General features: G+C 41.5%; 2 protein-coding genes across 2 annotated transcripts in view; both read left to right on the top strand.

Moving 5' to 3' along the window:
- ampd1 (adenosine monophosphate deaminase 1 (isoform M)) overlaps positions 1-13,531 on the top strand; it is a 269,757-nt gene that overhangs the window by 36,825 nt on the left and 219,401 nt on the right. The gene's annotated exons all lie outside the window — the stretch shown is intronic.
- Positions 6,638-13,017, top strand: LOC109630923 (RING finger protein 223). Its single transcript, XM_020089447.2, has 2 exons — positions 6,638-6,870; positions 11,448-13,017. The coding sequence occupies exon 2, from the start codon at positions 11,487-11,489 to the stop codon at positions 12,222-12,224; it is 738 nt and encodes a 245-aa protein (XP_019945006.2). The 5' UTR covers positions 6,638-6,870; positions 11,448-11,486; the 3' UTR covers positions 12,225-13,017.

The following is a 13,531-nucleotide window of genomic DNA, read 5'->3' on the forward strand; positions in this document are numbered from 1 at the left end:
CAACCGAGAGACGTTCAGTCCAACGCACTGTGAGGTCATCCTGGTATTTTGTTATAGTTTCATGCATCAACATCATCATCATCAGCAGTTCAGATGTGATGCTTGCATTGTAAACAGAGCTGCTGTAAGTGGGGGGAAACTGTGTTCTTTTATTTCTGATACTATAACAACACACTGTCCGGCTTTAAGTGTGAAATTAGTATTAAACTGCACAGAGACACAATATAATGAATTGTTATTAGGACCCCTCAAAAATGAATGATGGTACATCTCAGGTGTTCCTCCTAATAAATAAATTGAATTTGGAAGACCTATTTCCTGGTGAAGCTGTATTGATCCACTACTGAAAATAGTTCCCAACACATGCACTATTTATTAAACTTTAAAGTTTGTTAGGAAATGACTTTGCCTTTGAAAAATATGCTAAATTTGTGACATTTAAAATAAAATGACATATTTAAAAGGAGCCAGTTGGTTTGGATCTACTGATTTGATGAATGACACAAGTTCTGATGATAGGCTAATGGCAAGTCAAGGCCAATAAATCAAAAAGCAGATTTGGGGATAATATTTTCAAGACGTCAACTTGGTGGTGCAGCTGGTCAGTAGATTCAAAGTTTGTTCTTATGCAGAGATCTATCTATCTATCTATCTATCTATCTATCTATCTATCTATCTATCTATCTATCTATCTATCTATCTATCTATCTATCTATCTATCTATCTATCTATCTATCTATATGTATCCATCCATCCATCTAATAAAAGTAAAATCATCAATCATCATTGGTCACTGCAATGATTTTCCAATATGTAAAAACTGGAAATCGCCCCGACCGTGATTCCAATATGCAACAAGGATAGTGCACGTCCTCACTAAACTACATCCTCAGTGAGTGAGTGATTGAGTGTGTATGTGTGTGTGTGTGTGTGTGTGTGTGTGGTAAGACTCATGTTGTGGGGACCTAAATCTGTTTTCACTGTTACACTATGGACACTTGTTTTCCTTATGGGGACAAAAGGCAAACAAGCAAGTCCCCAAACAGGTTTAGGTTAAGTCTTAGTTTAAGGTTAGCGTTAGGGTGTGTGTTTGTGTTTCTCCAGTGAGAGATGATTTACCAAGAGGCAGAAACAACATGAAGGTAACAATAAGAGCCACAAGTGGGAAGGGGAAGAGGATGATCTCACACCAAACAGAATAAAACTCTGCTTGAACTCAGTGAGGTCTATGTAATGGAGCGCTCACCTTAGAACTGTGATAACCTCATGGAAACTAGAGCAGACTGAGGTTTGGAACTTGTCTTCACTCGTCTTCATCTATGACGAAGCCATGTACATCCTGAGATAAATAAACTTTAGTTCAATTTCATAAAAATAATAATGATAATGGTAAAAACATTTACTTCCCCCTTCCTGGATATAATGATTCAGCAAAACAGAGCACTACAGTAATGTCTGCAGGGCCAAAGATCATTTGAGGATGAACGTGACTGTTTTGCAGTCAGTGGCCATAAAGATACTGCACCATAGTAAAATCGTCCATCACAGGCTTGTAAATCAATATATTTCGTGATTACCTCGTTTTGTTTTGAAGTTGTCTTGACGCTGCTGATCACACATAGATGTGGCCTCGGAATATTTCAAAAGAAACACAATTTACAGTCTAATGAGTAAAACTAAATAGCAACATCGCTTCTGACAATATCAATAACACATGGAAAAGATTTAAACTAAATGACAAATAGGGCGACCTGATAGATGAATGGTTTGGGTACATATTACACAGGTATACAGGCCCTGAGCAGCAGGTTTCTGGTTTGAGTTTCTGGCGTCAAGGCTCCGACTTCATCACCTCCCCAGTTATGATTACATAGGTATAATGAGGAGTGGTCAGCAAATATGAAACGAAAATGTAGAGATGGGAAACCCTTCCCACGTAACCCAATGGTTTGGCCAACATCCCATATCTGGCCAACACATCGTGTGTTATGATGGCATTTGACCGATCCGCTCCTATTTGTCAGATCTTGACTACAAGTAAGTCATAGCAATACTGCGTGTCAACAAATGGTAGCTGAAATAGTTTTGTGCTATTTGAGTCATATTCACCATTTACCACATGGGTCGCTTTAGGTTCACATCTAGATTTCACCTTCTCTAGAGCATCGCATGTTTGCCAGAAAAGGCCAACATTTGTTTTGGGATCTTTAGGCCAGAATTGTCAATTTACAAGTGGTCAAATCCTTTCTGTCCAGGCCAAAAGAAGGCCATCATTGCCTGGAGTGGCCCGCATCTGTATGCTATCTGGGTTGCAGCATAAATAGACCTCCAAATTGGGAGTGTGTGTATGATAGAGGATTATGGAGAGTGAGGCATGTCACATGATTAGAGCAGCACAGCTTGAGTTGACTGCCTGACGTAGCTCACAACTGCACTCCATTTAATAAAGGCACACAAAACTCCCAAAAAATATATACTAAAAATATAACCCGCAAATGTCAGATCACAATTATATTGGTTCAAAACCCTCTCTGCTATTCATTACTCGAGGGGCACTTGGAGAGGGCATACCATCGACAACGCTATCACACTATCTCATCATATTAAAGTGAAAAAAACATTCTGGATCCACCAATATAGCCAGATCCGCTTCTAAATTGAATGGGTTCTTGGTTGTTATGGAAATCAATTGAGTAGCCTCATTATAATTTGTCAAAAAATACACCTTTTACACCAAAACCACATTCCTTCTGTTTGTCCTACATCTGAACCATAACATTCATTGGATGTTGTGTGTTTCTCACCATTAAACTTGTGAAGAGAGAATGCAGACAGGAAGTGTTTTATCCAGGCATGCATTCATCCATTCAGCGAAGTTTCACAATCAAATTCACACTGACTGACACCTTTTTTTCTCTCATGTTGGAAAATCAGATGTAAGACTGCTGCTGCTGAGGTGTAGAGAAGCAGCTGGTGTGGTGTTGACAGGTGCAGAAGCACCCTGAGGTGTCTGGTTTCCTCATCACTTTAGTGTTTTATGTATTATCACCTTATCCCCCCCTTTCTGAGCAATGAGTCCAGAGTGTGAGGTTACTTTATGTCACTTGTTCAGTGTGTAAACCTACACTTATATAAACAGTAAAATCTATAAGTGAAGACAAATATGAACTATGTCATTTACTGAAATGAGGATTTCCTGACACATACCAGATCCTTCCACTGTGTTTAGATAGATAAAAATGATTATTTCATGGATATCCTTAAAGTAGTGTTTGAGTAATCAATAAATGGAGAGTGGTGAAAAACGTAACCACGTCCTTACACTGTTGTTGGTTTTTGACGTCTGGGTTAGATTATAAGATTATTTGAAAACCACATGTAACGTAATGGACACCTGACCTTAGTAAAGCCCAGTCGAAGCCTCCACACCTACGAGGGACTCCCTGGAACCTTTTGTATCTTTGTGCTCATTGTGGTCCTTGTTATGTTCATTCTGTGTCTCTTTCTATTTGTGTTGTGTCATTTGGGCCTATGACCTCTTGGGCCCACAGGGCCTGTGCCTGGAAAGCCTGTTCTATAATCCATCAACAGTGGCTGATGCTACACACAACATAGTGACGACTTTGCTATTTCAAGACTCATCCTGGTAAATGTCAGCTTTTGGGAGTCATGGTGATGCAGTGGCCAAAGAACCAGAACCGCCTAACAGCAAAGTCTCTGTTTCAAATCCAGCAGTGGACCTTTTCATCATGCCAGTCACCTCTTTCTTTACCCTCACATTACCACAGACTGTACAAATAAATTCAGGTGTTCAGGTGTCACTGGCCACTGACCTTCTGGGTGGTGGTTGGAACCCTGGCTGTCCTTGGGCAGGACACTGAGCCCTTAAATTACCACTGATGGTCAATGTAAATAATGTGTGGCATAGAGTGAATGGATCATTGTGTGTAAATCACAGGATCTGAAAAAGTCCATATATTATTTACAAATGCGAAGAAGCACAACAACGTATAAAAATGTGTAATTTGCCCCCAGACCATTATTGTGAAAAACCCAAGCAGCAAAAATACCCTGGAAGATTAAAAACATGTCCTAGATTACACAGCCAAAAACCTAAAACAATAGAAGTTATGGTAAGTTGTAAAGTTAACTCTAACCAGAAGTAATCATCATTCATGCTGGAGCTGGGTCAAAATGTTGTGGCAGTCCATCACGTAGATGATGGAATATTTCACAAGATAAGAGAAAACTTTGCCCACAGGTTGACCTAGATGGGATGTTGTTGTTTGCTCATGATAATTTATTGTCAGTTGATCATGATAATTTATTGTCAGTTGATCTTGATAATCGAGATTTGTCATGCTGGTCAAAACGTGACCGACCCACCTAACCTTAGAGTCACACCACGCATGAGACTAAAACTCTACAACTGTGATTAATAGTAATTAACATCAATATAATAGCGAGTAGCATTTGTATATTTCAGGTAAAAATTGTCCTGATCTCTTCAGGTTATTGGTCCTTCATAAACACAGTGGTGGGATGTAGCAAAGTATATTTATTTAGTGACTTTACTGTATTACATTTTTCATGTGTTTGAGAGGGGAATTGGTCCAATGATCCAATCAGAGCGGGCTCTGGATTCATTAGAGGCCGAGACAGTTATAATGATGAAGTATAGAGCGTAGTAGGCTACATGCAGCAAATACTTTAACTTTAAACACAATTATTTTTATATATATTTGTATACTTATTGACCTTTGCTCCAGTCATACCTCTTTTCTATACCCTTGTTTTCCATCTGCCTTTTCACAGGTGATTTTCACATAAAGGCTGAAATGCCAAAAAATAAGAATATTACTAAAAAAAGATCTATGACAGAGGAGGACAGTAGCACATGGGCCATTACTCCACTATAAACACAAGGCCAGTATCATCCAGCCTATGTGCACACAGCCTAACACTGTATGTTTTACCTGGAAAAATGCACAGAGCCTGGGTTCTGCCCTTGGCCTCTTGGCGACAGACTCTGAAAATACAATCTTTGAACTCTGGTGTTTGAGTAAATCGGGTCGAGTGGAGAGACAGTCAACAATGTGTTATTTTATAGCCTTGCCTGCACACAGACCTTCCCTGCTCACGTGTGTCCATCCCCACCCTCACCAACCTTCCATCCTGCAATATATCTCACCTAGGTTATTACGTCTCACTGTGCCAGCTACTCAATCTTTGATGTGTTTATTATGAAGCCAGGACTGTGGATTCCTGGCAAGGAAATAAAATGGCTCGTGATTGTATCCCTTCTCCTTCCTCAAATCTCCCACAGCCTCAAAGCCCCTTAATGACATTGCTGATATGATATGACTGTATTTGAGTTTGGGTTACTAAATAACCAAGTCAGTTAGGCAGCTGCTATTGCAGATGCATGCTATTGCTAATGGCAAAAAGCCATTAGTCATTGCCATAAAATGAAATGAGTAATAAAATAAGTAAAAAACAACAAAACATCCTTATATTCATCCCAATGAGCAGCAGCCTCTTCCTGCTGTATGCACGTTTGTGTTTATTTTCTTGGATTAAATATTGATAGCACACACATAAGGAAAACATTCCTCTCTGATCAATCTGTCTGAGGAGTTTGTCTGCTGAGACCAAACATGACATCATGGTTTTCATAATACACTTGAATCATTTGAAAAAGTTCCTTTTGCACAATATGTGTGGGTTTATGTTTTCCTCACTTTTATACAATACACTTTAGTATTTTCGGATTTAACACTGATAACCTGTTGAGTTTTTGCACAGCCTTTAACTTTACCTCTTTAATTCTTAAGTGCTTTTCTTGGCCTGTATTTTCAGCAACTAGATGCCGAAACTATGTTCCTACCGACACAACTACCTATCTATGTACTTACCTACCTATGTACGTACCTTCCTACCTACCTATCTGTTTACTTACCTACCCACCCACATACCTACCTATCTTTGTTCTGTATGCACTGTATGCCTGTAAGGATAAAGAGGTTATTCACATAGAAGGCTCCAGTGGGAAGGTAGTCCTGTCTCACCACCTGTTACCTTATCACTGACTACATGGAAATGAACCCTTACATGTATTGTGTTACTAAAGCACACAGGCTGATGAAATGATGACAATGTTGTTTGTGTGTCCAGTAGAGAAGTGTTAAACCTGCGTGTAAACAAGTTTATGTTTTGTCATTCTGGGGGGGGGGGAAGATGCAGCCTTGAGAACACAGATGAGACATGAACCGTCACCTGAAGGTGCTGTTCATTGGACTGGAGGTGCAGGGATATTTGCATTATGTGTGTGTGTTCTTTTGTGAGAAGACGGAAAGAAAGAGGTTAGGAGGAGGAAGAAGATATCAACACACAGGGAGACATGAGGGAGTGGTGGAGAGACAGCAAGAATGTGTATTACTATCCCTCTTTCCCCCAACCACATCCTCCTCCTCCTCCTCCCCCTACTCCCTGCCCGCCAGACACCACCTCAAGGCTTGGAAACAGTTTAACTCATTTGCATAAAGTGCTAAAAAAAAGGGGAGGGGGGCTGACAGAGCAAGGCAGGTGATACCAAGCCAACCGACGCTAAAAGGAGGGAAGGAGGATCTAGAGCTGCACAGCACAGCTAATACTCTGAGCACACATCACCTACACAAACACACACCTGTGGCTGCAGCACACTGTTCAGAGCAGTGCAGAGGAGGACCTCAGACTGGCCACAGCACTCCCCGCCTGAGGGATCTCACAAGACAAGTCGACTTTGACTTCAGAATCCAAACATTTATTTTTGAGAGCAGTGGGAGAGAGCCGAGCCCTGAGAGCTAAAGAGAGGACGTCTTCACTCAGCAGGTAAACTTAACCTTGATCCTTGTTGTTGTTGTTGGAATACGTTTTACTGCAAATGTTGTTTTAAATTTAAACGTTCATTTTGTTAAAGACTGTGAATATAACCTCACTCTTTTTAAGTGAAAGTTCCCCTTAAACTAAAAAACAACTAATAGGAAACAACAGGATTTATCTGTAATGAATGAGGTTCTTTCTTTACTTTGTCTAAAACTTAACTCAGTGTGAAAGAGCCAGTACATGTGACTACAACTGATCTTTTAATTTCAGCATTTTCTTCAGACTGCGAATATAACCTGACTTTTTTAAAGTTTCAACTAAAACCCAACTACTGAGAAACAGCATCCACAATGATTTATCTGTGTGAACAATGAATGATATACTTTCTTTACCTTGTGTGTGACACTGAACTCAATGTGAAAGTTGTGACGGATGGATGAGGCTCATGATGAGTTTTCAGCAGGACTCTGTCAGCGGTTCCAGTTTCGTACATTGTCTGCTGTATTTACACACATTATCTCTGCACGTTCAGGTTCAGCTCAGTTTAACTGACTGCAACCAACCACCACACTCACCCCCTCCCGTTCTCTCGAGCTAAGAACAGGAAGGACAACATTGTGGATGACCGTTTGAGCCAAACATATAGGTGAAGATAGACAAGGCTGAACCTGACACACCAAATGTTGCTGACAAAAGAAAAAGTGTAGTGTTTCAGTTGAGGGGTAGGAAAAGAAATGTGTCCAATTTGACTAACGAATGAGGTCTCATGACCGATAAACTATTGTATGCTAATGGGTCAGTGGGACAGTTGAACAAAGACATATGCGGCTGATAGAGAAGGAGGACCATAAAAATACATCCCAAGCAAAATAACTTACAGTTAGATAAGATAAGGTCTCATGTCTGAAGCTGCAGTTCTAATGGGTTTATCCACAACCTAGTCTTAGTTAATATTTGAGTGTGACGTCCTTACGACCTATACCCCCACAGTTTGGACGTCAAAGCCTTATTGATTTTATTTCCTACACATGGACTGTGGACAGTTTTCTTTTGAATATGCCATTTCACGTTGAAAGTCACGTTGAAACAGTCAATCAAACTTTTATTCACTTGAAAGTGACTCTGTATTATTTTGACTGGCTAGTGATAAAAAAACATAATGTAACAAGTTTGAAAAAGTCAAGTTAATGCTACTGGTCGTACCAGAGCAGTAAAATTGTAAAAGGAAGGATAAGTTGTATCGTTTCACTTTAAGTATAGCAACATCCACATTATTACTCCACAGTTTTAGAGCAGCTAAAAAACACAGAGGGCCTCATTTTAGTATGAAAACTCTGGGACAGCATTTTAGTCTGGATGAAGACGTTTGGAGCTGATGTGGATACTAACGGCTGCTTTCTGATTGGGACTTAAGTTCATGATGTAACCTTTGCTGATTCTTCAGGCTCCTGTCACATGACCCCCTGTCACAAAAACCGCATCAGCCTGGGCGACCAGTGTAGAACCGCATAGATAATCAATTACAGCTGTTGTGCAGTTAAATTCATGATTTTACAATGATACAACTGTTTACACCAACAAGTATCACTACAATCCCCCAAAACTTGTCACCTAGACTCTCATTTCCTTCATTTCCTGAAGAAGAAGTGACATTTTTTCAAATGTTCATTAACTCCTTCTCAGTGCAGTCGTCGATCATGATTGATAAACTTCTCCAGAGGGTCAGATCACCATGTCATAAGCGTTTTCTTCTGCGTTTGTAAATGAGACCAGCAGGAGTTTAGACAGAGAGTGGGGAAAGTCTCAGTGCAGGTTTCTGTAAACTAAGCTCCTGCACTACAGGCAAAACAGCCCAAGGCATAAGAAAACCTTCTCCTCATAAAGATTGTGTCTACATTTACTGATTAACCTGATTATAGGTGTGAGGAATGAGCACTCACCATACCTGATACTGTGAACATCCCGAGAGTCAAATGATAATGACATATCAGTAGAGAACAAAAGGCGAAGCTACTTCCTCCCTGGCTGAGGTTCACTCCTGTCTATTCAATTCCATACGACTTGATTTGAGCAAAACAATCGACCAACTGTCGAGTGAAGTGAAAAAGCAAAGTTGAGATATCTGGCACAAGCTGTTTCTGCGTGCTCTCTTCCAAAGTAATCATCTCTTAATTTTGCTTCCATTTGTTGACTCAGTTCTGAAAACTGCTCTTTGCACAATCCAGCAGCCTCATTTGAGATCGAGAAGCAACTGTGCTAATATTTGAACATTCAAAGGCCTTCCTTGAATTGCACAGGTGTTTTGTTTGTTTAGTGTTTGGTGAAGGGGTGTAAATAAAAACACAAAGTTTGTCACTGCATCATTGTCCGATACCAGCGGGGTAACTGAGTCAGGATCTGTGGGTGGGGGCCTTTAATTGATAAGACAAGTGTAATAGTACACAAAATCTGTCTTCATCCCCCTAAAGCATGTTATAATAAGAGAGAGAGGGAGAGGGAGAGAGAGAGAGAGAGAGAGATGCAGGTGGAGGAATTTCAAGGGCAGATGGAACGATTAAGCAGAGAACAAGCAGAGACTTTGTGTGGATGAGAACACTGGGGGAGGACCGGCCCAGAGGACACGGAGAGGAGAACACCTGTGCTCCGGCCATCCTTCATCCCTGACACGCAGACGCAAACAGTCCTCTTCACATTAGTGCCCTTTAATACCTGACCCACAACACCAGCATCAGGGCTATCACCATGTAATGCTCTCAGCATCATGAAACAAGGAGACGAGGTTCAGCTTCAAAGCCCAGAGTCCTGCTCACTTTATCATCTCCAAACCTGGTCTATGGTGATCCACACTGATCCAAAACCTGGTCTATGGTGATCCACACTGATCCAAAACCTGGTCTACGGTGATCCACACTGATCCAAAACCTGGTCTATGGAGATCCACAGTGACTCAAAACCTGTATTTTAGCTTCTGACCAGCTCCTGCACTGTGCTGTCTCAATCATATCTGAACACATGGTCAAAACGTCACATTAACAAAACGGCCTGTGTTCATCCCTGGTGCTGAGCCACACTCGCTGTAACAGCTCAGTCGCTGTTATAGAGACAGCCATTCACACCTACAGGCAACTTAGAGTTAACCTGTCCTCGACTGGCCTGTCTTTGTACTGTGGGAGAGAACTGGAAAACCTGGAGACAGCTCAGGCAGACACATGTAAACTCTACCAGCCCAAGTGGGACCTGAACGGGGAACCTTCTTGGTGTGAGGCCAAATGAAAATGAAAAGACTCAGTGGTGAATTCATATTAACAGCACAATCAAGCTGTTGCATGTAAACTCCATAAACAACATGGATTAAGATATTTATCTGTCTTAGTTCACCACAGTTCAACTCCACACGGAGTCAACCTGCGTTTCGCCTGCGAATACGAAGGTTCACCTCTGAAACATTTGCGAACGTGTGAGCGGACCCTTACCCACACTTGTTACGCGTTGCACTGTATTGATTTGACAGTCTGTCACATTTACATGGTATCAGGGGTCAATTTGCTTGTTGTCAGCAGCTCTATGGATCAGCTGTTCTGTCGATTTCTGCCATTTAGTCACTGTTTGGCCTGCAGCTCTTTCGCACTGTTCAGTCCTTGTTCATTTTGAAAAAAGAAGGAAAGGACATGTAATTGAGAAAATTGAGTGTGTCCAGCAGAGTGTTCAGGGGAGACGCAAAAGAGCTGAAAATAGCAAGATAGAGCTCAGGCCTGAACTTTTCTTAGGTAAATTCACGTTTGTGTAATCTTTGGTTACATATTGCACCATCTGTATTGTATTGTTATTTGAGACAATCCGAAAATAAACAAATTAAAGCCCAGGGAGCAGCAAATGTGCTAAAACAGCCTTTTAAAAAAAAGAATCATTGTAAACAGGTGAGGATCATAAAGTTTGTTCTCATATACTCTGTGCCCAAGACTTGGCCCGGCAGAAAAACATAAATCATCACCGTGCAGCACAGTGACTGGCTAATTATTACTGGGCTCAGTGGGAAAATCAGATAATCCATTCTGCAGTGACTGTGAAGGTGGGCTCTCTGGGTTTGAAGACATGTTCATGACCTGGACACTGAGTCACTGGTCAGGCATTACATCTATAAAATAGTGGTCAGTGGAGGTGTATAACTTTCGTGATTTAAAGGTGGAATCATATTCTCAACTACTGTTTGTCTGCTGTTCTGTTCAGGGCCGGAGTCCCATAGGAACTATTTGTCCAAACAAAATGTGTCAGAGCAGAGCTGCCCACGCTACAAGTGGGGTAAACATTGTAGCCTATTTGTGGTTTTCCTAAACATGACTTTTTCATCGCACCCACACAGTCAATTACTCATTGACTGAGTCGCGTCACCTCTGTAATTAAATGTGTGTTGTGTGTGAAGGTAGTTGGCTCAAAGATCAACATTCAGTTGGGCCCTATGAATTTACTGATTGACTGAAAAAATGATTGTTGTTGTCTATCTGCACTTGCTTACACTTGTTTCCATGACGTCATGTAAAATATGAAAACTAAGATCCATATTTCATTTTCTTGTCTTCATCCAGATCGCACAGTCCACAGGAGAGGGAAGGCTGCTGAAAAAAATGGACCAAAATCCGCAGGTTTGGCATGTGCAGGTCAACCCCCAAGACACGGGCAGAGAGCTCCAAAAGAGGGTGTCGGCCATGAACCAGCCGGAGTGCTCCATCTGCTACAACACTTACGACAATGTCTTCAAGACACCCAAGCTGCTGGAGTGCACCCACACCTTCTGCCTGGAGTGTCTCTCCCGCCTCATGGCCGTGTCTCAGACCGAGCACAACAGCAACGGTGACGGCAACGGTGACGGCAACGATGACAGCAAACGCCTCTCTTGCCCCTTCTGTCGCCACCCCACCACACTCCCCGAGGAGGGGCCCCCAGCCTTGGCCACCAGCCGCGAGGTCCTGTGCAAGCTTCCCAACCACCAGCAGCAGGAGGAACCGGTGTGGCTGGAGGGGGAGAAGCTGTGCTATAAAACCTCACCGAACAGCACCGGCCTGGGCACATCCGAAAACCCCACGGCCTTCTGCATCTGCATAGACATTGGGGGCAGCAAGACGGCCGGAGCCCCGGTGCAGACGAGGCCCCGCAGTGATGGTGTGCTGGGCCGGCTGACAGACTGGAAGAGGATGGTGCTCTTCATTGCACTCATCGTGCTGCTCGTTGTGATTGTGCTGTGGCCTCTGCAGTGTGTGTTCACCACTGGAAACATGCGCTGTATGCGAGGAAACCTCCGCCCCAGCCCCAGCCCCAGCCCCACTACGGCTTTTTTCACAATTACCCCTCATCTCACAGAGTAACCCTCTGAACACTCACTGGACTTTACTGGAACTGCAATATATTGCTGCATAATTCAATTTTTTTAAACTGCACTTAATGATTGTGACACACAACTGACAACACTTCAAACAGAACCACTGATGTTAAAGCCACAATTTGAAGGCTTTTTTAATGTTGGACTTTACTGACCCCTGGTTGAAGTTTAAAAAAAACCATGTGGATGGACACCGGGCCGACTCTGGACATCATATCACAAGCTATCTGGATCATTGGAACTATGTAAATATTAAAATTATAATTATATACAAAAATCTACACAAAGCAGCTTTGACTGAAATATTGAATTGATGTTTCTCTATACAACACTAGCTCTACATGAGTTAACTGTTCATACAGGCTTGTTAAAGACAATAACTCTAAAATCATCATGTTCATTGAATCAAACTAAACATTTGCACTATAACCAACACCTGTAGCTTGAAATTAGACAAAAGGACTTTTCAACTGTTTTTGTCATCATCCACGTCAAGGATCAGACAACAAAAAGCACAAGTGGGTTGATTTTCACAATTTCACACAAGCCGAACTGTGATGTTTAAAATGCTGACGTTCATTTATGAAAAGTGAAATATGTGGTTGGTTGAAGGACGACAAATAGTCCCACTTCTAGTGATAAATAAAAAGGTGTCGAGAATAAATGTGATTCCAATGTGCCAACTGAAATGTTTATACTGTACAAATGAATTGTGTGTTTCTGATGAAGATGTATTTGTTTACAGAACTATAATAAAAAATGTGTGAGGTACCAACTCAGATCATGTTTGTACACTCATCCTCAGTATGAATAATAACATTGTTTGATTCGGAATTTAATCTACATGCGTTTTCTTAAAAACTAAAGTTTATGGCAAGGTGGGTTAATCAGTGTGAGTAGGTGGAGTAAATTCCCCTTAAACAACACGCACGTGTTTAACTGCAAATCCAAAAATATTTTCCAGGTTAGGTTGTAAAACAGTTAAACCATTTACAGAGTAATGTTTATCATTTCCTGCTAATCTGATCCCTCAATCCTGACTATAAAAACTGCGTCTTCACAGGAAGTCGCCTTTGTTCATTCCTGGATTTAGCGTCATGTGACGGAAAGGTTGGGCTGTGGGGTTTTTCAAGTATAACTTGTGACTCACTTATGACAAGGCTGATAAGACACTTGACATTTATTCAGGAGTGGCCATTATAAACGTGAGACTTCCTGGAGAAAGATCTAAACTTCTAGCAAACACAGTGAACCATGAATCATGAGTACATGGAGTGAAACTAACTCAAGAGT

The sequence above is a fragment of the Paralichthys olivaceus genome, chromosome 6 (assembly GCF_024713975.1).
Source record: "Paralichthys olivaceus isolate ysfri-2021 chromosome 6, ASM2471397v2, whole genome shotgun sequence".
Taxonomy (NCBI): domain Eukaryota; kingdom Metazoa; phylum Chordata; class Actinopteri; order Pleuronectiformes; family Paralichthyidae; genus Paralichthys; species Paralichthys olivaceus.

Bases quoted from the DNA above. Each gene is read 5' to 3' on its own strand.
- LOC109630923 (XM_020089447.2), top strand. From the start codon at position 11,487: ATGGACCAAAATCCGCAGGTTTGGCATGTGCAGGTCAACCCCCAAGAC.